The sequence below is a fragment of the Gouania willdenowi genome, chromosome 12, assembly GCF_900634775.1.
Source record: "Gouania willdenowi chromosome 12, fGouWil2.1, whole genome shotgun sequence".
NCBI lineage: Eukaryota > Metazoa > Chordata > Actinopteri > Blenniiformes > Gobiesocidae > Gouania > Gouania willdenowi.
The window spans coordinates 20,342,171-20,369,000 of NC_041055.1; the positions used below are offsets into that span (position 1 = coordinate 20,342,171).

The 26,830-nt window shown below is 37.9% G+C and overlaps 1 protein-coding gene across 2 annotated transcripts in view; it reads left to right on the forward strand.

Moving 5' to 3' along the window:
* Window positions 1-319: 319 nt before the first annotated feature.
* Window positions 320-26,830, forward strand: part of kcnn2 (potassium calcium-activated channel subfamily N member 2) — a 38,812-nt gene continuing 12,301 nt past the window's right edge. Inside the window, exons 1-6 of one of the 2 annotated variants that reach the window (XM_028463570.1) lie at window positions 320-1,275; window positions 3,475-3,570; window positions 22,144-22,562; window positions 22,861-23,020; window positions 24,511-24,621; window positions 24,723-24,850. In XM_028463570.1, coding sequence (XP_028319371.1) covers window positions 430-1,275; window positions 3,475-3,570; window positions 22,144-22,562; window positions 22,861-23,020; window positions 24,511-24,621; window positions 24,723-24,850 — 1,760 coding nt within the window. In that variant the 5' untranslated portion in view covers window positions 320-429. The remainder of the gene's footprint in view (window positions 1,276-3,474; window positions 3,571-22,143; window positions 22,563-22,860; window positions 23,021-24,510; window positions 24,622-24,722; window positions 24,851-26,830) is intronic. The other variant, XM_028463571.1, reaches the window with a different exon arrangement.

Genomic DNA, 26,830 nt, shown 5'->3' on the forward strand with positions numbered 1-26,830 from the left:
TGGTGAAAAGTACTTTTTTAAGTGGTTTGTTGCTAAATGTTGCAACAAAAAAAAAAAGGAAAGAAAAAAATTGCTGTTTATTTTAGCATGTGTGCAACTTTACAATCGGTGCCCCATGTGCTTGTTGTGCTTCACAGTCAAAAGGAAGTTAAGTCATCTTTTTGAGACATGGGTTCAAACTTTCCAATAGTTTAAAAACTGATCAGTCCATCCTTTTCTTTTCATGACGTGTTAGCAGTTGTTTTGGTTCCCTGTGCCCAGTCGGGGGCTCCTCTCCTCTCCTGTCCTCTCACTCACCTACTGAAGCAGAAATGGATCCTTTAGTCCTGCCACTGTGTCCTGTTGCCAGGACCACTACGCTGCTTGTGGGCTGCTGTTGGGCACCTGGTCGGTCCTGGTGCTGCTGCTGCTTTAAACGGCAGCACTGACATGGGAAGCCCATTACAGCTGCGGAGCGATCTGTTCCCTCAACAGCAGCAGCAACAGCAGCAGCAGCAACAGCAACAGCAGCAACAGCAGCGACGGCAGCAACAGCAGCGACGGCGCTGTGAGAACCAGCAGCTCCACTGCGGAGCGGAGCACGAGCACTGCTGCACCTGCACGCACTGCACCTGTGAGGCGAGGAAGAGCAGCACGTCGCACACCACCGTGGGAACTTTAAGGACACCTTCGGAGACGTCTTCGAGACACGGCTACCACCAGTACGGCGTCTGCGAGTTCACACCCTCTAGTCATGGTAGTTCATCCAGACACCATCATCATCCTCCTCATCCTCATCCTCATCCTCAGCAGCAGCAGCAGCAGCAGCAGCAGCCGCAGCGGGGCAGCCTGGGCAGCAGCAGCAGCAGGAGCCACAAAGACACCACTAACTCCTACAATGGGAAAGCCATGAGCAGCTGCAGATACAACGGCGGCGTGATGCGGCCGCTCAGCAACTTGAGCTCGTCCCGCAGAAACATTCACGAGTTCGATTCCGAGTCCCAGCCTTTGCAGCCCATCTCCGCCGCAGATGCGTCGGACACGCTGGTGACCAAGCCGGAGAACCATTCCTCCACCCTGATGCCTTACGCATCGGGAGACGGAGGGGGAGGCTGCGGCCACAGCAGCGGCAAATCGGGGAAAAAGAAGAACCAGAACATTGGGGAGAAGCTGGGACACCGCAGGGCCTTGTTCGAGAAGAGGAAGCGGCTCAGCGACTATGCTTTAATCTTTGGGATGTTTGGGATCGTTGTTATGGTTATAGAGACTGAACTCTCATGGGGAGCCTACGGAAAGGTACGTAATACTAACTCCAAGTCTGTAGACTTCATCTGTCACAGACGTGTTATTTCAGTTCAGGGGCCACATCCTAGTCACATCTCAGAGGGCCACACATTCTAAATCAAAGCATTGTAATTATTGATAATAAACGTCTAATCATCCTTTGTTTTAGTGGAAAAAATACACATCCAATCATCATAATCTAAAAACACTACCAACTTTGTCAATTTTATGTGGAAAAAAAGTACATTCTCGTAGAAGTTTGTCCGTTTTTGGTTTTCAAGATAAAATGTAGATCACAGTAAGTGTTTAAAGACAAATCTTATGTTTTGAAAGCTCTCAACATTAACATATTTTTTGAGCTCCATGGTTATGTCCTGTAGGGCAGTGGTTCCCAACCAGGGGTACGTGTACCCTTAGTGGTACATGACCAAACACTTCTCAGGGCCGACACGGAATCATCTGTCGACTTAATTTCTAACATTGTAGGACAACTTTTTTACATTTTCCTCATCCATTGATGATAAATTGTGACACAACTCTTTAAAACACTTCAAAAGGTGAAGTTTACCATTTAGAAAACATCAAAAATATATTAAATAGAATGCTTAGTTAGGACAGATCAAATGTAGATCACAGTAAGTGTTAAAATACAAATCGCATGTTATAAAAGCTCTCAACATTAACATATGCTTGGATGCATGGTTGTGTCCTTTAGGGCAGTGGTTCCCAACCAGGGATATGTGTGCTTTTAGAGGTACATGTACACATCTCAGGGAGAACATTTCAGTTCAGGAGCCACATCCTAGTCCAGGGGTCACCAACGCAGTGCCCGCGGGCACCAGGTAGCTCGCATGGACCACTTGTGGTGCCCTCAGGCCTGTTCTAACACCACTAGTCACCAATGAGCTCTAAAATGTAATTTACTTACCAGGCTTTAAACTCACAAAGATAAATACAACTGATAGATGTAGTTAGTGTCTTATTAGAGTTAAATCTAAATAAGTTCTCTTTCAACATTACCAGTAAAATAACCATCTTTAAATGTTAAATTTCTACTTAAAAGTTGTGACAAATGTGTGCAAGCATCACAGATAGGTTTTTGTTAAAGATGGTGCAGATTTGGCATATAGATTTCTTACATAATTGTTGAATTGTAGAAATATGTTTCCATTAGTTAAAAGTAGTTAGTGGCTAGTAAAATAGGAACATGATGATTTCCAATGAAATGTTTCAGAAGTGGTCATTTGAAAATGAAACAATTGCATAAATTAAGATGTATAAAGTGCTGAATGTGGAAACTTAAGTATTTCCTACCTTTTTCTTAAACCTCTGTAAAGTAAAAGTAGGACAACTTTTTAAATTTTCCTCATCTCTTGATGATAAATTGTGGTACAACTCTTAAAAAATACATCAAAAGGTGAAGTTTACAATTTAAAATGGTAAAAACCAACCCAGTCTCACCCCCAACTTGTCACATATCGACATTGCGGAAGGTCAAGGGTCACCGCAACTTTTCAAAATAAGACTTCTAACTCTAAACCTAAACTAACGTAACCCTAACCTAACCTAACCCTAACCCTAACCACAAGTTATGGGTAAATTTCTCACTAGAAATGTCATAAAAACAATTGTTGCCATGGGCCAACCCTTAGCGCCACATAGTGACACCAAAGGTACCCTCTTGAACGTCGATATGTGATGAGTTTGGAATGAGAATGTGTTGTCAAAACATCAGAAATAGATCAAAAGGAATGCTTAAATCTGATTTTAATGTTGGAACAGACACAGGAAAGGGTTGAGATGAGCCTGCGGACACAAATAAACAATACATGAAGTATGGGGTTCTCGTGATAGAGCAAAATGGATACGGGGTATATGTTTTTTTTTTTTTTTGAAAAAAAGGTTGGGAAACACTGCTTTAGTGGATTTTGATGTAACATCACATGCTGCTGATGGGATTTGGTCACCTACATGTAGATAGGATAGGATATAGATGATTATAAGGAAACATGGAGTGACTTTAGTCCAAATTGTGTTCTAGAAGTGTGAACACAGTCAACACTATTCATAAAAGGGCTGCCCCGTCAATGCAAGGAGAATCTGCATCAGCTTATTTTTATTTTCCCACACATGCAGCTTTGACTGTCTAATTTCTACATGATTTGGTGTTGTTGCTACTTCCTTGGCTTTACTGTTGTTTCTCTCGTGCAGGAATCACTTTACTCATTAGCTCTAAAATGCCTGATAAGCCTTTCTACAATCATTCTTCTGGGGCTGATTATCATATACCATGCAAGAGAGATCCAGGTAATGTTAAACCGCCTTTCTATGTCTTAAGATCATGATAATACATCTCCATGTCTCGTGTTAGTATTGCTGTATGTGCAGTTTCGAACACATTTCTATTCAACTTCTAAGTATGTTTCGATGCAAGTTGTTCTTTCTTTCAGTGCTGTGGAAAGCATCTAGATCAGGAAAAATACATTCAGAAGGCATTGGAAACCGACCAGTTAGCTGAAAAGAAAAGAAAAGAAAAGGATGGGCCAGGCCATTTCAGGCCATTCTACCAAAAAGAAGAATGTAGGAAGATGAGAGAACATGGCATTCTAATGTGTATTTTACATTAGATGAGGGTTGAACCCAGTTTAACCCCTATTTTACTTTACACCCGCAAATATAACCCCTTTATAACACTACAGAGTACAGAGTTTGAACACCTCTTTGTTCATCCAACCTTCAAACACATACTGATTTGGCCATAATTGACAACTCTCCTTTAGCTCCCACTATATGAATACATACTTCCGACGGGCACTGTAGTAGTACAGGATAACAACAATTAAAAATAGGCTGAAGTAAATTGATATTTAAAATGCTCATAGTCACTTTAAAGATACCAGAAATACAAATCCAAAAGAGTAATAATGCTATTTATTTATTTTTTTTCTTAAACCTTTGGCACACTAAACGGAATGGACAGCAAATGTATGTAATGCGCAAAAAATAACAATCAAAAGAAGTGAAAACAAATTAACCATCAGATTCAACAGTTAGAATAATTAATATGTTGTGGTTTATGTGGATCAAAATGTAAGTTACAGCTTAGGAAACCATGGTGGGGGCCTTTTTATTCTCACATTTATGCATGTATAGCAAGTGGCCGTTCTTTTACCTGGTGACCTACTTCTGACTGCGTTGCTTGTAGTAATGAAATCTTTTTTTAAAAAAAAAGAGGAATAAATGCTGAGCTCTCCTTAAAAATGTTGTTTCATGACTCAGAGTGTAACATTAAAACATCTTCATCTGTCTTTATAACATCTGCTAGCACCAACTCCATTTAGGAATTTGTAGATTTCAAATTGTGTGGTCACTGCTGGGCTGCAATTAAACTGGTCAGGTGATAAAAAAAGAAATTAGTGGAATGAACATCATTACACATGAAAATGACTGCAAAGCTCCTAGGAGATATTTTTTTGAAACAGTGGTTTAATGAGCATTGCTACTTTGCTTTTTTTCCTGTGTGTTTTTTATAATAATTATAAATATTTTCATTCTAAGATAATTTGTTAAATGATAACATGGTGTTGGAATTTTTTAGAAGTTAGCAGCAGGGTATTTATTTGTTTCTGAAGTTAAAGGTAGGGTAGGCAAATTTCATGCTACAGTTGATGGATTTTCTTTGTCCTTTTTCACATAAAAGCTTAATTTCTGTCAGGACATAAAGAAAATTTCAACCAAAAACTTAAAAAGTGTATCTGGAGAAAATCGCCTACCCTAGCTTTAATAATAGAATTCGAAATGGGGCATGAAAATGTGAAAATAGAAAAGTTTCTCTTTTGAAAAGTTGCAGTATAGCTGCAAGATGCTTAGCAGTGGGTGAAAATAGCCCAACAGTTACCTCCTTCACATCCTTCCTTGTAGTAATGTCTTTGCAGAGCAATGATAAAGAGGCACAGATGTCATTACCACATTCCAATTCACGACTGAGGCGTTCTTCATTTCCCCTGCAGCCAAATGCCAGTAGCTGTTTAGAAGTTTTGAGTACATATTGTACGGTTTGGTGGAAGTATCAAATTTATCATTCCCTTTTTTTTCCCACCCTCAGCGCCTCTGCACATTTTCACTCAAATGTGTAAATTGCTTCATGCATATAAACAGAGATCTCATACCTTTTTGCGTATGAGAAGGAGAAATAACTTACCAGCTTTAGCTTTGACGCATTGCTTAATAACATTGTGTGGAATTAGTCTCGCTTCACCTGCAGGTTTCTTTGTTATTATCCTCAAAAACATTTGTCGCATAGCTAAAGTGATGTTAATATGTTGTTATTATTATTATTATTATACAGATAATATGGATAATGTGACAGCAGCATGCTTGTAGAGTAAGGAAGTTTGAAAATTGTTGTGTTTTACTACAAAGGTTTTAACAATCACAATTAAACATGATTTCCTTATTTTTAATCCTAATCCTAATGTCCCGACACAACCTTTTCACTTCCGATATGATACCGATATTGCAGCCTTGTGTATCGGCCGATGCCGATATTGATCCGATGCGACATCAGCACGAATCATACATACTTTTATTACTTATTTTGTAGTGTGGAATGTTAGAAAAGGTTTGATCAAGTGATGTTACTCAAACAGAGAACAATAGTCAGCATCAGTAGGTTACTGTGTTGGAGTGTGAACCACAGTCACCTATTGATAAAAGTGCTGGAGCGGAAAATGTTATCGGAGAGCTTATGTTGGTGATTTTAGATGCTGTACGATAAAATCCGATATTTGTTTTCTGGCTGCTATCCAATATCAATATTGGATCGGGACACCTCTAATCTTAATTGTCCGCAGCTGTGAATTATTTACTGAGGGTCGAACAATGTATGGTGCGACAAGATATTACGATATTAAAACATCACAAGATATATCGTCAATGGAGTGGTAACGCGATATTCGCCTTTTCAACAGAATATGTAGACATGCTAATAATGTTAGGAAATAAAGTGTCCATATCTTAAATCTAGGCTGTGTAGACTGTTCTACTTTGATTTTTTTTTTTTTTTTAACTTGTAAAGTTAATGCACAGATAATGATATATTTTTGAAGAATGTCATGAGTGGCAGTTTTTGTACTTTGAATAGGAAAACTTGTCTTATTTATGTTTTTGAATGGGTAATATGTAAGTATGTCCAGAATTATTAGTCAAATTAACGCATAGTCATTATTCAAATAGCATCTTAAAAAACAACAACTTTTTTATCTTTCTAAAAATATCGTGAGCCAGAATCGTGAACTTTGCATATTGTCCCACCCCTAGCTGGAATGCAGCACTCGCCAAACTACTTTGATATTTTGTCAAATGCTGAAACAACTTTAATCAAATGCTGTGATGTTTGATTTACAAAAACAACTGTTTATACTTTGCTGAACAGAGAACTATTATGGGAATGTGCACAGTAAGGATGTTGGCATGTAAACCTTTACCCATGTAAACATCGACAACATCCTAATCCACTGCCAAAACGAGTAGATTGTTTTGTGATGTAATAACTAACGCTGTTTAAATAAATGTAAGTGTGACATACAGTATATAATGTATATGTGGTATAAAGCAGCAGATGAAAAACACAGCCACAACTGGAGCAAATTTAACTCACTAAATGTTTAGGAAATGCACAATCTGGACCTCGTTTGAAGGCTACTTGTCCAGCCACCAGCCGTGCAGATCCATGTCCACATGCACAAGCCTGCATGGAGCTGCTGACAGTGAGTGGGACAGCTGGAGAGAAGACTAGCTCCATCTGGAAATACCTCTGGATAAATTGAGACAAAGTTTAATGCAAACTGCCCAACATAAAACTTTGTGTGCGTGAAAAGGTATGAAACAAAAAAAAAGCCTCGATTTGCTACATATTGATCCCACTAGGGATGTCCTGATACAACTTTGTCCTGATATTGATCTGATATCATCAGCACAAATCACACATACTTGTATTACTTATTTTAATAGAAAAGGTTTGATTGAAGCAGAACTAAGTAACTTGTGCTTAGTGCTCCTGCTGGATGGATGGATGGATGGATGGATGGATGGATGGATGGATGGATGGATAGATGGATAGATGGATAGATAGATAGATAGATAGATAGATAGATAGATAGATAGATAGATAGATAGATAGATAGATATTTGTGTGTGTGCTGCCTGATGGAGCGCTGGGTTGCGAGTGTGTGTGCACACTAGCGGAAAAAATCAGAGCCAGGCCAGGGGCGGGACAAATGACTGGGCCTTTTAAACCCAAATAATAAAGCTAATGATAACATAATTTTACAACATACACATGTTGTCCATCAAACGGACATGAAGTATAACAAAACAAGAGAACAACAAAAACTCTAGGCGCCATGGTCAGTAATCATAAAACACAAATTCAAAGCATCTCAGCTCCACGGATAGCAACCGTATCATTTTGACACCCACATTAACAATTTCAAGCACAATCGGCGTTTGTCTTTCTACTGACAGTAATTGCAAGTCCCATGCTGCGTTGTTCAGAATGCACCGATATCCTTCGCACATGTGCCCCCCCCATTTAATTTTAGTTCACCAAGAGTGTAACGTGTTTGCAGCGTTGCAACATGAAATAAAGGTTTTAAGTGCACTCTGCGAGGGGTTCTGCTTCTGCAGTAGATTGCATTATGCATGCACTTCCATGTGTACTCACAGATGCCTGTCAGACCTGAAAGCATAAGTCAAGGTGATGAAACGTTTACTCACCTTTTCCAGACTCTTCAAACTGATTTACTCGTCAAACTCAGTAAATGCCAGTGCCTCTGGTTTTTCTCTCGTTTGTTTGTTTATTTAAAAGTCCATCGTTGTGCCAAGTGTTCTCCTCTGAGTGGTTGGGAAACCCTTGGATCAGGTCAGGCAGGGTGGAATTTGGACACCAGCTGTCATTTTAATAGTTTAGGAACACAACTGCTGTGCAGAACTGACATCTAGTGAGCCACTTGTGTTATCAGAAGAGACAGTTTGACCTGCTGTGTTCAGTGTCGTCAGTTTTGTTGTGAAGAAGTCAAGAACTGTTATTTTTGTCTACTATTTTGTTCAAAACCACATTTATACAGAGTTTTTGGAGCATGATTCAGTTTCACTACTGCCTTTTGTCAACTCTGACTATTTAAACTTAGTTTATGGGATGTGCAAAATAAGTGTATGCAGGTTTTTGGCAGCCGGGGACAGTGATCTCGATGCATATTTTCACAGCATGATGAATTGCTGTTTTTAAATATGTAGCATTTGCTTTCAGACGCAGGAGTCAAATTATTTCACCTTTTATTAATCGAGCAGAGGATATTTGTAAATTGTTATTTCAGCACATCTTATTTAAATGCCAAAGTAGCAGCATCCAACATAGACAACACAATATACAAATACTACACAAAAGCGGCTTTTCCAAAATATATGTTATATACAGTTTTTTTCAATGTGATATTAAAAACACATTTTAAGATATACCTAAAATGTAAAAGGTATTCAAATATAGAGAGAATACATTAAAATACAAACAATACTATAATTTAAATAGTTGATTATTATAAATGTATGCATTGATTATCTATAGCTATGTCAGAATGACGATGTGTCAATGCATACATGACTTGTAAATTATTATTTTTAAATTATTTATACATTATTTTTGAATTTTTAATTGTTTATAAATTATTTTTGAAATTGTTATTGTTTATAATTTGTATTGTTTATAAATTATGTTTTATTATAGATTACTTGTAAATTATTTATATTAATTGTATATACATATACCATTTTTAAATAATATGAATTTAATGACTATAAATCATGAGGTATGACATTTTTTAAACAAACACAGGTAGCTTTCTAAAGCACAGTACCCATGGGTGCTGCTGCTGCTGCACGTGTCAGAGATGGTGAAACTGCAGGAGACATTCTGCATTCCTCTAAGTGAAATCTGTCCTCCACCTAAGACTCCATACTGGAGTCAGATGACCAGAACTGCTTGGTGACCTCAGGTTTTCACTGGAAGTACAGGCTTTCAACTGCTGGCCTCCCAAAGAGTGGAGAATCTACAGATTACTTATTGATGCCAAATTGTGGCTCACGTGTGACACTGTACATGCAGACGTTTTCAAAGTATCAGAGCGCACAACTACGCTGCAGCCACAGCACCACAAGGAAGACCTCTACAGGCTCGGAGAGAGATACTGTATGGAAATGTAAGACTTCAACTCACAAACAAAATCAAAGGAATCTCAGTAACAAAAGTAAAGTAAATCAGTCACAAATTCAGATTTACTAACCAAAGTGGCCTCTTAGTGGCTCACTTTGATATCATAAATAAAACATTGCATTAATGTGTAATTGGACTAAACCGCTCAACCTAATTCACTAATGAGATTGAGTGATTTCATTCTCACTGACAAGATATACGTTCCCCATCTCCACATTACACAGATTAAATATTGAGCTGCCCTCCATTAGTTGTATTGAGAAGTAAAACCAGTAACCAACCCAGCTTCCAGAGCAGGTGAGCTCCGTGCAGCAGCAGGGATGATCTCCCCACATTTTCAACTCAATTGACTCTCAGCCCGACTGGATCAAACAGTCACATGATGAGAGCAGTGCATGCACTCATAGTGATTGGATTGGATTTAGGTTTCTTTAGAAATCAACTCAGTAACTTCGTTCTTATTTATTATCTTACAAAGGAAAAATCATTGTCTCAGATTCACTGTCTCAAAGATGTGTTTACATTTGTTTACTGTATTAGTTGGAAAATTTTTATACTTTAACTTTGGGATTTCTTGAATATTAAATAATGGGCATGAATAGAGCCCGATATGTAACAATGACCCGAAATGTAACAATTCCTGAATTGTTATTAATAGTTATTAGTTAGTAGTATGTCATCTTTGGAAGACTAATGTACATTTGACAATTCTTTGTATGTGTTGTACCAACCAACGTGGAACACATCGTTTTCCACGTTTCCACAATTCCTTTGAATATCTAAATTTACATATTTTTTCTGTGTATTTACACTGGTTTTACTTTATCTTTGTCTGATATAATTTTGTTGTCTTGCTATTTTTATTATTATTATTTTTGTATAAATGTATATGTTTATATACAGTATGTATATGGTTTAGTTTTATTGTTATTACTTTACTTATAGTGTGTGTGTGTGTGTGTTAGGGGGGTATGTAGTGTGTGATGTTTTTGTTTGAAAAAAAAAAAAAAAAAAAGGTAATTTATGTACATTGAGAAGAATATGTAAGAATATATGTGCACCCCATTAAAAATACTTTTCAATACTGAAAATGTAATGAAACCCAAAATGTAATAACTGGTCAATAATTTAACATGATGCTGAGCCCAAAACGTAAAAACTATATATGTGTACGTATCTTCATATACATATATATACAGTACTTGCATGTTACTGCTATGCATTGCGCGCATCAAAACTGCAGGGACGCATTTGCAGTAATCTATCCAGCTATGCATTTCTTTGTAATTACAAACTGGCAGCCTCGAGAGTGACATTGGACCTGACCTTGCCACGATTGGTCAGCTCATTGTAAGCAAGTAGCGTGGAAGAAAATGCCTGATACAAACAACAGCACTCGTCATGTCGAAGATAATTTACCCGTCCAGAAGCGTAGGCGGCGGGCGAACTAACTACTGTTAAACATGTTCATGAATTATTCCTTACCCCTTTAGCACCGAAAGAATATCTGTAATATTATGTGAATATCTGTAAAAGTCATGTTTTCCTATTAGCTCTGTCTGCTAGCGCATAGCATCTCTTCTTCACTGCTAGAATTGCTGCATGCCAACCGACCACTGGGTTACCAGGGCCCTCTGCTGGTCGAAACAAATATCTGATGTAAATACAGTACACTGACTGTTTTTTTTTTTTATCCATTTGTTAAGGCACAAAATACATTTTCAGTTGCACTTTTAAAAAGAAAAGGAACTGTTATGCAGTTTTGCATTGTTTACTGTAGAGCCAGAATTCAAGTTCTTCTTCATTTGTATTATTCCTTTATTTATTTCATTCAGGATTTATTTTTAGAAGTCGAGTGAATTGTTACATTCCTAGTTAAAATAGGATAAAGTTAGATTATATAAAATGAAGTAAAATTTGATTAGATGACATTAGATAAGATACAATCAGACAAAATTAAAAAAAATCAAATAAACAGATGAGATCAGATCAGATTTAATTACAGTAATCCCACAGTGGAAATATTATGTTGTTACAGCAGCAATGAATATTAGAAAATAAGAGGAGAGGACAAATAATAGTGGTAAACATTTTGATATTTTCTGTCCTCGTTACTTTGATATTTGAAAACCCAAATTTTGCACTTTTATTTTAATGGGACTATTTAGGAGCTTTTTCGTCTCAGCTTAGTCTCCTTCAATTTCAGCCACTCGGTACAGTATGTTCACTGAGTCATGTTCTCCGTTTACTGTAGGTGTTGTTTCCTCCACCTTTCTGTCATAACTGCTGGTTCCTGCGGCTTGCCTGGAATATTTCAGCCTCTGAGCTAAAGGGCCCTTGAGTATTGTGTTTCAGGTCATCCATTACCATAATTGCTTTTACTCACCAAGTAGGCTTTCCTTATGCAACCCGCTGTTAAATGTTTAATCACATTGTTTCGAGGTAACAAACTTTGTAACTGCTTTTGACAGGATCGCTTTGTTGTTGCAAATGTAAAATAAAACCTGGCGCACGCACTGTGCAAACAATAGATTTAGCAGCTTTCTGAGCCCCTAATTCAGTGAGTGGGAAAGCATGGCAGAGTGGAGTCCCAGCTTGTGTTTCTGTGTCTACATTACACCCTCGTTGGAAAGGCGAATAGGACAAGCTGTGGTTAGAGTTACACACTTCCCTGACAGATGTCGGTTTGTTAACGAAGCTTGGTGCCACTCATTTGATATGAACAACTACCTGAAAGTTTAATTCCCGTGCGTCCACTGCCCGGTGGGGGTTCGGGGGGAGGGAGGGGGATACTCTGATTGTAGCTCTTAAATAAATATAAATGAGCTGCAGAGGCTTTGTCATGGTGTTGTCCTGTTTGTTCAGGGACACGTGTTAGCTGTGCTGCTTTTTATTGTGCCTGTTTGCTGCTTTGGGTTTAGTGTCTATTTGGCTCAGAGTCTATATCCAGCGCACAGTGTTTAGGGAAGTTTGTGGGTTCAATTGAAGCGTGAAAGCTTTGAAGCAGTAAAACAGTTTCTGAGAAAAATACGCCGACATCGTGCAGTGTTAGTAATTGTTTCATGTGTGCTGCCTTTGTTCTCGGGTCATTGAGATGCTTTCTATTCTAAATGAGGAATATGTCCTATTCAGCATTTCTATTACGTTAATATATATATCGGAGTGAGATTTACAATCTAGGTCGTGGATCCCATTAGACCTTCAGGAGTGGGGCAGGTTGGCTTTTTTTTATATAATTAGAAATCCTAAATCAAACTAAACTCAGCCTTGTTCAGTGCAGACTTGTGGATATTTCATTTTGGACAGCGCGAATGGGACAGTCAGAGGACTTCAAGTAGTAGGGATGCACAATAGTTGATTTGGGCCGATTTGCCAATATTTTACAACTCATTTGGCCGATAACTAGGGCCGGGACAACGCGTCGACGTAATTGATGAGTAAAAAATACGTCGACACAAAATGTGTGCACCGATGCGTCGACTGACCAAAACAAAGATGGCGGCGCCGGAGAATAACTAACGCGAGTGGCTCTTCCGAGTTTCAAAAGTGCAAGGCAGTGAAGACACGGACTCATTTGTTGAAGGTAGCAGTTCCTCGTCCTTTATCCCGGACGACAGCGTGTTTACGCGACAAGGAGGAAACACGCGCACATTTACATACCACTGTGATACCCTAGTAGTCCGTCCTGATTTGTAAATTAAACACAATGTATGTTTGCTGTACACATAGGCATCTATTGGAGTTTTTCCTTTACATTCTGACCTTTTATTTTTTTTCTTAAACTTCCTAAAAAACAACACACACACACGAGTATGAGCATGTTAAAAGAGAGTCCTACAGTGGAGCGATGCACTCCCGTTTACTTTTGCAGCGGACACTTCTGTCCGTTTCAGGACACAGAAATGCGCATGTGTGTATGAACTCCACCTCCACTGTCCACCTGACATTATGGACTATAACGTTTATTTTGCCAATCATTGAAAACAGCATACAGCTTATTATTATTATTACACATTATTTTGTACTTCTATATTCTAACTTGAACTTTATTTTGGAAGACCAATAAACATATTGCAATGTTAAGGAATTCATGTTTTTTTTTTTTTTTTTTCATTTTAGATATGTAAATCAACATGTATAAATTACTTTCAGTCAATTAATGGGGAGATAATCGAATCCAGTCGAATCGAATCGAACTGGAAAAATGAATCATTAGATTAATCGATGCATCAAAAAAACTATTGCTAGATTGTTTAACAAATAATCGTTCATCCCAGCCCTACCGATAACCGATATTGATACCGATATCCCCCCTAATAGCAGAGATCATCTAGTGTCTGTTGTAGAATTAATAGACATAATTACTGTGCATTCTCTGTATTATTTTGACCTACTGGCAAATGCAGACATAAGGCAAAGCTGAAAATTAGGGATGTCCCAATACAACTTTTTCATTTCCGATATGATACCGATATTGCAGCCTTGCGTATCGGCCGATACTGATATTGATCCAATATCAGCATGAATCATACATACTTTTATTACTTCGTTATTTTTTTTATAAAACTAATTATGATTACTTATTTTGTAGTGTGGTATGTTAGAAAAAGCTTGATCAAACAGAACAATAGTCAGCAACAGTAGGAATGAGAAAAACTAATTTATTATTAACCAATTGGTTACATACATTTTAACGTTCAACATAATATCTACAGTATTCTACAATTGAATAGAATACTGTAAATAAAAAATGAATTGCAAAAAAAAAAAAAAATTATAAATTTGAATCCGATATTCGTTTTCAGGCTGATATCAGACCGATATCTGATATTAATATCGTATCGGGACACCCCTACTGAAAATGTCAAATGTATTCATTACAATTGTTTGTAAATCAAACAATGGAGATACTTGCAGGCTGTTCTCCTTCAAACAGTTACTACCTACTTACATTTTATATTTGAGTTGTAAAAATAGCATTTTTACAAAATCCGAGCATTATGTGTCATAGCTACACTGTAAACCCGAACGTACAAAGTAATTAAATACGTAGATCAAGTAGTTTATATTCAAAGTTATAGAAAAAGTTCTACTAACTTAATTATGTCAAGTTGGTGTAACATGTTCTTCCTTTTTTGAGATACTTTAACTCGTATTTTTTTTTGAGTAAATGCATATATTTGTTTATAAGTAAGCATAACTTCAAAACACAACTTAAGTTCAACTTAATAGAATTGAGTAATTACATACTAAGAATGGTAAATGGTCCTATTATTTCTGTTGTTTCAAATAGGGATTATTTAAAAATAAACTTAATTCATATAGCACTTTAATTTTACTGTTATCAAAAAATACAAGTAACCAGTCATCTAACTTTTTAAGTTCTGGAAAATTTTAACAATTTAAGTTAATCAACTTCAAAAAAATGTCGGCAATTTTTTTGAGTACTGGTTTACAGTGTATATTTAAGTAAAAAAAATATCAAACCATTTGGAAATCTGTAAATTCAGTGACTATTTCTATTTTGAAATATTATCTCTGTTGATTTACAAGCACTCCTGCAGCCAAGTCGATGCTTTGTTACGACTCTCCATGGGTGATGAGCATCTATGTTCATAATGTCTGTGGGTTGATAAAAGATTAAGGATAAAGGTTATTTTATCAGTTATTATATTAGCACAATGGACAATACCTGATACTTAATTGTAAAGTTGATGTCGACCGATGCCGATAACGGACTGATAATATCGTGTATCACTGCTTCGTAGAGGGTCCTTGGATTCAAGAACATTGTTAGTTTATTCACTGCCAGTATGCTTATTTTATGCTAAATAATAAAAATATCAACATTTTAACTATCAAAGAGTCAAAAATGTCAAAAAGGGAGGGAATAAGTAAAAATAAGAGGAATAAAGAGAGTTCCAATGATTTAACTCAGTGATGGGCAACTTTAATCACAGTGGGGGCCACAGAAATGCAATTGTCTGACTCGAGGGTCACATTATCAGCATTCATGTCAGAATTTAGAATAATAACAAAACTGAACCTCATTATAGGAAATAACAAAGGATTTTGTGGTTGTTGGTTTTTTTTTGTATTTTGTTTTTGGAGTTATTTTGTGCATCTTTTTATTGTCATTTTGTGTGTTTTTGCAGTCATTTTGTGTATTTACGTTGTCGTTTGGGTATCTTTTGGGAGTTATGTGTGTTAAAGGGTTAGTCTAACTCTCTTCCTCCAAACCACGTCCCTTTAATTTGCAAAACAGTATCAGGCATGAATATGAGTTGACTGATGGCTAAATTGTGTACTGTATACCTAATATGTAACCTGGTGATTTCCAACCATTGTGCTGTGGCACATTAGTGTGCTATGAGATATCGTCAGTGGTGCTGTGTAAAGTTATTAACACTGCTGAGAAAGTGTTAGCTCTGTAGATCCAAACCTGGAGCATTTTTTAACTAGAAAAACACTCTCCAATACAACATACAGTGTCAGAGCCACGTCAGTGATTTATGTTCGTTCGATATTTTCGAGCAGAACATCATACTTCATACTTCTTGCTGTTGTAGTACGGATTGTGTCCCGTGTACATTTGGGTTTTAACAAGATATTGTTTTATTCATGTTGTCTTATTTTGCTCTCATTTTGACCCTTTTTTTTAACTTAAACTTTAAGATCAAAGAACGTAGACTTGCTAGATAATGTATCATTTTAGGACCTTTTAGTTTTTTTGGCTAACATTTTTATATGCTGACTGAAAGCTCAGCTATGACCAAATACAAAGCAAGGTAGGATGAATTAATCTTACTCTAAACTACATGATATTTTCATTAAAAAAAAAAAAAAAAAAAGAAAGAAAGAAACCGTGACTGAAATTAATCCATCCTAATTTAATCACAAGAACCAATCAGAAGTAATATCAACACGGAAACTCAAGACATGCTAATGCTATTAAAATGATTCCAGTAGAAGAAATATGAATCCACCTAAACTAAAAAAAATAAATATATTTAATCTACTTATATTAAATTAAGCTTGATTAAAACGTATTCTAATTGAATTGAAGAGAGAAATAACAATTCTTCACTACTTTCAGTTTCAATTCCAGCACTTTATCTAGAATAGGCCCAACAGCACAAAAAAAGGTTGTCTTAAAGACACGATTAGCAGTTATACCTGATAAAGTGAGCTTATCTGATATAGAACTAGTACCAGTAATGTTTTTTGACAGTTTTAACTGCTAAATCCAAAGGTTTTTATTGAAATATGGGTTTACTTAAAGCTGCTATCCGGAGTTTCTGAGTTTACGTTTCGATGTCCCGCCCTCAACAGCTCCAATTCCTCCCACTGCCTCTGCAATCTACCAGAAGCCACGCCTCTACTTTTCTGCACGCGCATTGCGGAACATAACAAGGTTGCATCGGGTCTCATTGATATAGGTCTATGGGTCAGGTAAGAGCCAAAATCATATTTGCCTGTTTGCTGTTGTGAAGCGCGGCCTTGTTTCCGTGCACATTTCCGCATTCACTTTGTTTGACAGTCTCAAAAACTCTAAGTTGAAGCCTATTGGCTGGGTCGTTGGCGCTCGTTTCCATTTTAATGGGGTCTATAGGACGAAGGAAGGACTTATATACATTAATGTATATGAATGCCCACCGGCAGTAGACCATAGTAAAAGACTAGTTAGGTATTTTTTTGCATTTCAAAAGAATCATACATAAACATAGATTTCTCAGAAACTCCTGATATCAGCTTTAATAAAGCACTGCAGTTTGAGCTCCTTAAGAAGCTCAGGGAAGACAACCACTTGTTCTCAAACTGCTTGATGCAAAGTGGATCTTTGGCAGAAAACTGACAAAAGAAGAAAACAAAAGATTTGAAAGAGATCCAAGTGTGAGTGCAGATCCAGTCTTAAGAGGTTTACTGTACAACAGAATGAGAAAAGCCCCAGAGAGATAGTTGGAAGAGGCTAATATCAGTCCATTGTATTCCCTAGTTTTTGAATAAGTGTTTTTTAATGCCTTGAAAAAAACTCTTTAATGAATTGAATATCACCATCCATCAATGTACCTTTTTGCATTAACCGTTGGTGCAATCACTATTTCCTTTGCAGCTCTGGCATACAGGCACCATTAACCTCCCCCTTCAACACTCTCTTTATTAATTGTAATTATAGGCTCAGCTAAAAAAAAAAAAAAAAGATCTAGCTCTGCAATATGTTTTCTATAAGTTAAACTTCACAGTGTAATTTGTATTATTCTTATTACTAGCAGTTGCTGCTGGATGCAGAATTAACGGTTGAGCCCATTAGGGAGGAATAACATGTAATGCTGCAGTTTTTCTTTATGCCTTCCCTCCTTTTTTTTTTTTACAAAGCACTCTAGTCTCTGCACATAAACAGCCGCGAGGAAACCTCGTCCATGTTTGCTGACGGCAACATTTTGTGAAATATCTGCTGCCACTTGTGATGACTCGTACAGGCAGAGGACCTTGGAGTGATTGAGTGAACATAGCAGCAGCAGCTGTAGAGGAATAGAAGTATATGGTGTTAAAAGAGGAAACATTTAACCTGGGTAGAAGAAGTTCATCTACAGTAACATCAGTGCGTGTGTGTGTTACATCTCTGCATAGGGAGAAAGATAGAGGTTCATTTCTAAACATAATCATGGAATGCTGTGATGGTAGTCTTGGGCTTATGCTGGTTATTAGTTCTGGGTGAACACATGGGGCAGTGAATCATCTAACTGTTGATTGGAGGGAAGGTGATGAAGATCAGACAGTGGCAGAAGTAAAGGTGTGATGAAGGTGCTGCGTGACAAAGGACAGGCTGGAGGGAGAGCTACGAGAGAGAGAGAAAGAGAGAGAGAACTGGAAAACTCTCCAATGTTCCCAGTGGAACATCCCCCACCTTATGGCTGCATGGACCAGGAACTCACAGTCTGATGCTAGAGTGGATGGAAGTGGCAGATGTTCTCATCAGTGTAATGCTGATTAAAACGACTTACTTCATCCTGATTAGGGCTGGGTATTGCCAAGTACCTCGCAATATGATCCCAGCATTTTTGCCCACGATAACGATATTATCACAATACAGCGATTCTGCGATGCATGGTCTCCTCCGCAACAACACACAACTTTTCCCACAGATCTTCTGTAGCTCTGATGAGATGTTCTTCAAACATTCTGAGCAGGTGAAGCTGATTAAAGCTGATCATATTTTCATGGAGCGCTGCGGCGCTGGACGAGACACTGACGGAGTTTCACAGGCACAGCAAAGTTAAGCAGGCACTGGCTCTGTATTTAGGAGTCGGTGATGATTTGTGTAGTTTTTTGGCAGTTTAGAAACGGGGTTTCGGTGGTTTAGGCGGTGTTTGAAGCAGCCAAGATGAGAGGAGGAAGGGCGATGAGCGCTCCCCGGAAACATTTCCCCCCAAAAAATCCATTTGATTCTGTCCTCGATTCCGTTGACACAGATTTTATAGGGCCCTATACTTAACTTGTGTAATAAGGAAATAAAAATAAATAAAGTCCCTACGTAATTAGATTTTTTTTTTGTTATCGAGTCCCACCACTATTGAAAATATTATAATCAGCTTTGCGCTTAAAAGGTCAAAGAGGTTAACATCCAAAATACTGCATGATCACCAAAGTGACACAGGTGATCAAAACTTTTTTACTGGTGTACTTAAAGAGTGAGCAGCTGAAACCACAAAGCATTTAATTTTCTACTACTTTGTGCTTTAAAATATACACATCAAGTCATTTTTAATATCCTTCAGGTTAGCTGTAGGAGGAGTTAGGTTTTGCATGTTTTATTCACAGAAATGTCCAACAAAGTATTTAAAGGCATTTCATGTAAATAATCTTTTTTTTTTCTTTTTTGCAAATTATGTTTTATTGTTTATTGGGTTTTTTTCAAGTTGGCAGTACATAATGACGATATTGCATTGAATATCATGAAATGATACTGAACCATAAACACAGAACTGAACTGAACCATAACTTTTTGAAACACATTGTTTAAATTCTGGGTCAAATTTGGATTTGAAAACATTTGCATACACTGTACATACATACATACATACCGCCTAGATACGGTACATATTACAGTAAAGATACACAAGCAAAAAGAGGAAAAAAAGGCCTTAATATGAGTGAGATGTCTCACCAGACTGCCCTTCTTTCTCGATCGAGGAGAAGAGGCTTGCTTATTTGAATGGTTCGCAACTGTCCGTGTCCTCCTTTTATAGGAGGTGGGAGGGTCTCCCAGCAGAATGTCGTGCTTCACCGGCCAATCAGGATTGGCGATGTGAAATAGTGTGCTTCTGGGGAATGTAGACAGAGGTCACATCCCTTAGTGAGACACCTCATGAAATATTATGGAATAGAACATGTAATGTAACCATCATCTTCTCTAGCTTGGAATATGACAATATATCTCTCAGCCAGTGATAAACTGTGGGAGGAGTGGAGGATTCCATCTGAGTAAGATATTCCTTCTAGCCAATAGGGTGGCAAATGCTATAAAGTCAGCCTTGAATTTAGGCAGCGTTCCAAACAGGATAGTTACTGGGATAGGATCAGAGGGAACATTTCTTATAGGAGATAGAATATTGAAAATTTCAGTCCAAACATTTTGGAGAGTTTATCAGGTGAAAAACATTGAAATTAAGGAGGCTGGAGCCTGCTGGCAACAATCACAGAGGGCGTTCATGTGAGGGTTAACCCTAGAGAGCTTCTCCTTACTCCAGTGTGTGCGATGGAGAATTATATATTGTATCAGTCCATGGTTGGCACAAAAAGAGGAGGCTTGGAGCCATGGACACGGTGCAGGATTCTCTCCCAAATATCATCATCAAACACTTCTCCAAGATCACATACCCAGAGTGTCTTAATGGAAGACAAGGAATGATTTTATTCATTCATTTTTTCAAGGAGGTTTTTTCTCTCAGCAGCTCAAACAAGGCAAGGGTTCTATCTACAGTATGTACAACACATTCAAAGAATTTCCAAAGGCCTTGCCCATCAATGATCAATGAATGAATGGCTAAGATCAATAGGGGCATGGAGCAAGGAGGCATTAAGATCAAATTTAAATTCCTCCAGATTTTGAGAGTTTCTTTACCACTGTGTTCTTTGTGTAACGCAAAGTAGAAGTCTTTCCTGGAGAGTATGAAAGTGCCGGAAGAGTGAGTGGTTTATAAGAGGCCGCTTTTATACTAAGCCAGGCAGCAGTGGGTTCTGGATTGGTGGCCTGTAGCCAGGAGTGTACCACACGTAGATTAGTAGTCCAGTATTGGGACTTTTGTAAAGCAAGACCTCCCCGACACTTGGGTCTTTCTTAGTAAGCTTTGCAAAGTCTTGTTAGCCATCCCTGCCATAAAATTATTGACTGGTAGTTTACGGAATAATGCTTATGTTGAGTAGACTGCTAGATATTGAAAGAGATTGACCATGTTGGTCAAATTTTCATTTTAATGGAGTTAACACGTCCGGCCACAGATTAGTTTGGCAAAGGTTCACACGTGAATAATCTTGTGGCATTAGCATGCTATCTGCTAGGACAAGGGCTCAAAGTATGGAGGCCTGCTGGAGACAAACCGCACAAATAATAGGGCATGGTAACAGCTAATGCTAAATGTTTTTTTAGGCCATTAATAATATATCTGGGAACATCACCTTATACCTGAAACAGAATTATTTTAACAGTGTTTAAAACTGACACTAAGCTATTAAAACTTTTGCTATTGGTAATTCACTATTACTTCTATGCATTGATGTCACACATATAAACTATTAGATATAATATCATTGATATTGTTTTGTGTAGGGCAGCACAAAGTAAGGGTGTGAGGAAAAAATCAAATCGGCGATACATCGTGATATTTCATTGCGCGATTGTGGTAACAATCCAAAACATTCTAATATCGACTTTTCTAATCAAGTTTTTTTTTCTCCCTAATACAATACTTTTAGCTTGAAAGTTGATTGCACTTTGTTTTCATAAAACATACTAGGCACTTTAATAGATGTATGTGGTTAATTTTTTTCTCAAGAATCAGAATCTGTTGTAGATGCAAAAGTTAAACTTTTTTTGAAAAATTTAATTTGACGATTAACATGCCACTTGCTTTTGATATTGGTACTTGAATTACAGTTAGTTAATAGTTACTTGTTCTCGCAAGTAAAAAAAAAATTAAATATACATATTGTATTGTTTAGTATCGTATCTATAACGTATCGTGACGTGCAAATCGGGAATCGTATCATCAGATTCATGGCAATGCACACCACTCGCACAAAGTGTGGGGAATGTATCTCTACTTAAAAATGAATGACTTCTGTGACCTTTGCATGAATCACCTTGACTTCACTGATGCATCCTGCCAAAGTCATATGACCTAATCCTCATATTTGTGAACAACTCCCCCCACCATGCCCCTTCCTGTGTTTTATTTGGCTTAAATAAGTGATTTATTTCACCTGCAGCCATTTGTGATTTTTCTTTAATGGCTTTAATGATTTCCTGCAGCTCGCTGCGTCTCTATGATGAAAATGTTATCAGCCGTTCTGTTTTTTTTAACTGGCCTCACTCTGCCTTCCTCCTGTAGCTATTCATGGTGGACAACGCGGCCGACGACTGGAGGATAGCCATGACATACGAGCGCATCTTCTTCATCTGCCTGGAGATCCTGGTGTGCGCCATACACCCAATCCCAGGGAACTACACCTTCACCTGGACTGCACGCCTGGCCTATTCCTACGTGCCATCCAAGACGGATGCGGACGTGGACATCATCCTGTCCATCCCCATGTTCCTGCGGCTGTACCTCATCGCTCGTGTCATGCTGCTGCACAGCAAGCTCTTCACGGACGCCTCGTCGCGTAGCATCGGCGCTCTCAACAAGATTAACTTTAACACACGATTTGTGATGAAGACCCTCATGACCATCTGTCCCGGCACAGTGCTGCTGGTCTTCACCATCTCGCTATGGATCATTGCTGCATGGACAGTGAGAGCCTGCGAGAGGTGCCTGGATTAGTTTCTCACGCTATGCTGTGCTGTTCAGCATGAAACATAGATAAGGCATAAAAATAGATAGTGTACACACACACTTCTGAGCTCAATCTGAGTGAATCCACTCGTTAGGATAAAATAGGTGCCCCATGCTTCAAAGAAACATTCCTGCACACAAAGTGATGTCAGATTAAACCTGTTTCATGTCCTTTTTATAAAAGAGAGGTAGTTAGCGTTAAGCACTAGGGTGCACTAGTCTCTACAAGTGCATTAAAGCCGGTCAATCTTTTCAATCAATTATTCATTGCAGGTACCATGACAACCAGGACATAACCAGCAACTTTCTCGGAGCCATGTGGTTGATTTCGATCACGTTTCTGACCATTGGATATGGAGACATGGTCCCACACACATACTGCGGGAAAGGAGTCTGTCTGCTGACTGGCATTATGGTGCGTAGCCCGGAGAGAGTAAGGATTTCTTTTAAATATTTATTAAAGAATTGACTGCCCTGATTACATCGTATACAGTCCCACTTCTTGTTGCCATGCATTCCTGGCCTAAAAAATACTGGTTCTTTCCTTTGTCTGTAATAGATCATCTGTTTAATACTACAAATGAATCATTTGCAAGCTTTTTCAAATCTAAGAGGCAATTGGAACACAAAAATTATAATTACCGTTTCTCTGTAATGCCCAACCGGACCACTATGTCAAGTCCACGGGGTGTTAGTTTCTGAGAAAATATGACAAAACATGTCATTTTTTTCCACGACATGACTCTCTGAGCACTCAGATGTACAATATTTGAAATATAAGCTTGGTTCACTCTATATTCCTCCTGCTGGAGGCAAACTAGAACAATATAGGTCATAACTACAATCATTACTGCTGTTAAATGTTCTACATCCTGAGCTGCTGTAGCAAAGAGACATGATAATTTAAGAGCATTTTGGACTAGTGGCAGTGTTTTTGTTTTGCTCTTTGTCGCAAATAACCTGGATTTTGTACAAAGAGGCATTAGTTTAACAACTTTATCATTTAAATCAAACAAAAAGCATGCTACTCCTTCAGATATGTGTCTCAAATATGTATTTTCTGGTCACTTTAAAGAGAGCAAGTCCCTCCAGATATTTGCCAACTAAAAGATAATGTTTGTAGAGGTTCGAAATTAGCTTTATCCGATTTTTTTGTCCAACACGAACCTTTTGATTTCCGATATATTAACTGATACCAAAATTAACACGACCCCCTCCACGGGCCTAATTTATGCCACATTGTATCTCCATGGAAAAAACAGGTTAAGCGTAATTTTTATGTGATGCCACAAAAAAATCCCATCTATGCAAAATGCAAACACTTTTTCAACTTAAGTAATGGGGAAAAAAAAGTGCCTGACATATTAGTTTTTAACATGTTATCTCAAACAACAGCTGTCTCAGGCTCAGTAGTCGTTCACACAAATTATCCAAGCAATTTAACTGTTTGTTTACTGTGCAACTATTACAATAAAGAATAAAGTAACCTTTCAATATTGTGCAACAAACATATAATATTTCTTATATAGTTTGTAGGCTACATGAGGTGCAGATTGACTAAAAATAGCTAGGGAGTTAGCGTTAGCTTAGCGGTTAGCCCATGAGCCTGTTAAACATGAATGAAAAGGTGAACAATAATCTATATTACCATGTAAAATGACTGAAACACATCATAAACACTGTTTACCAACTGAAAACACATACAACAAGTCATTTATTGTAGGTATGGGATTACGTTGGTTAGTTTTGACAGGAAATGACGACATAGAAAGGTTCAGCACTACACCAATAGATAGCACTGTAACACCATAAACTAAGTAAATTCAGTAGCAGAAACCGATACCGATGTTGCATTTTATGGCAAATATCGGTGGATAATATCAGCAATCTCTACTACTGTTTTCTGTCCTTGGTGTGTCACAGGGTGCTGGTTGCACTGCCTTGGTGGTTGCTGTGGTGGCAAAGAAGCTGGAGTTAACCAAAGCTGAAAAACATGTCCACAATTTTATGATGGACACCCAACTAACAAAAAGAGTGAGTGAAAGATCCTCAGAGTTTAGAGTTTGAGATATGTTGCTCTTGTCTATTTTTTCCTAACTTTATGCTCTTCTCTCACTCTTCTTCTTTCCGTCAAGGTGAAAAACACAGCAGCGAATGTACTCAGGGAGACGTGGCTCATCTACAAAAACACCAAACTGGTGAGGAAGATGGACCACGCCAGAGTCAGAAAGCATCAGAGAAAGTTTCTCCAAGCCATTCACCAGTAGGTGCTCACAAAACCCCAAACCACATGCTCACAGATCATCTGACTCCTTTTTCTCCCAGCAGCATTTCTTTATCATTTCTCTCACCAACGCAGCACAAACCTGAATTCTGAATTGTTTGACACCTGTAGCAAAAAATAACCTGCTTTTTTCTTTTTTTTTCTTTTTTTTTTTTTTTTGAATGAAGGAGGATGTCTCTCACTGCCTCACTTCACCTGACCTGTGTCACAGACGTGATAAGGTCTTGGTTCGTTGTTGATACTAATGCAAACTACATTAATATCAATGTTTTTTTGTTAATAGAGGGGAATGCTCCTCTATCTTAAAATCTTGATTACTAAAACAAACTTCTATTAATAATGACTTTCATAACGATAAAGGATTGTCTAGACTCTGAAAGCATTTCCAATAACTATTATTTATTCCCTTGGAAGAGTTATTGGTGGAGGTAAACTAGATCTTGCTATTATGCTCACAACAAATTCATTAATGCAACCACTTTTGCACGCAGCGATGTGTGTTGACTGTGTCTTCCACAAAAAATTATATAATTGCGTACTCATAAAATCACATTTGGGTCATGACCCACAAGTTGAGAACCGAATACATTTACCATTTGTTTGCAGAGTCATTTTTTGGACTGAGTAACGCACATTTTACAATTACATATCCTGGAGTCACAACCATAAGCAGCTATTCTTGCTCTTGCTCACCTCTTGCCGTCAGATTGAAGCCTGTGTGTTTGTTTTGTGCTGAGTCAGGTGAAAGGTTTGCCTCAGATCCCACACGTTTGGGTTTACTTTCCACTCACCTGTCAGCCAGTCTTTCAGTGGGTCTCCAGGGGCCCCAAAGTGCTATCTTCCCTCCCCAACGCATTATCGATTTCAGCTTTACCTCGCTGTTGTTTTTCCTTCACCTACAGTGATTACCAGCATATGTGGCTGCTTTAATTAACTGGACGCCAGCTTTGTGTTTTAGCAAGTCGATGGGCTTTTGTTTGTGGATAGCGTTACACACATGTTAGATGTGTCTGTGTGTGTGTGTTTGTGTGTTTTTTGGGTTGTATGTCTATCATCTGTTAGGGTTTCTCTGTGTGTGCTATGTTGTTAAACTTTAATTTTGTCATACATTTGTGGAAGTGACACAACAGGAACATGAGTATTAAAGGGATCCTTCACTGTTTTTACAAATGTGGCCTAAAACCTTTGAAATTTACTTATTAGAAGATATATGCCCAACAAAACACATTATTTTGCACCATATGTGTTTTATTAACTTTGAAAAATGGGACTTCTTTACAGTTTTAGAACATGTGTTCCGCCATCTTGAATCACGTGACTGATGACGTCACACAACCCCGTTTGCCTGGAAACATGCCATTGTTTTCTATGGGAGTGAAGAATTCAGCCTGCTTTTTAGATCATTTAGCAGCTATTTTGGTCAAATTGTCAATGTGTGCTGCTTTTGGTTGCTCTAAATAACTAGGAAACGTTAATGATGCTGATCTAACCCTCTTTTGTTTACCAAAAAGAATAAACCCCCCCCCAAAAAAAACCTATGACCGCAGGGGGCGACAGTTCCCACTTTGCGGTTTCGTAGTAGACAATGAAGCAGAGAAGAAGAGCTCACCTAAGGGACCCTTGTTCTCCCTTAAAAAGTGCACAGTAAACAGTTAGAGTTTCGAATAAATCATAGACTGTTGAAGACGCACAAACCCTGAGGATAGAAGTCCTTTTGGGTGGGAGTCCTTCAACAATCCAAAATGGGGCTGTGTGAGGTCATCAATCCCATGATTTCAAGATGGCGGAACACAACCTTAAAAATGGTAAAGTAGTCCCATTTTTAAAGGTTATTAAAACAAATATGATGCAAAATAATGCATTTTGTTAGGCATATATCTTCTAATAATGATATTTCAAAGGTTTTCGGCTACATTTGTAAAAACAGTAAAGGATCCCTTTAAAAAAAAAAAACTGTCT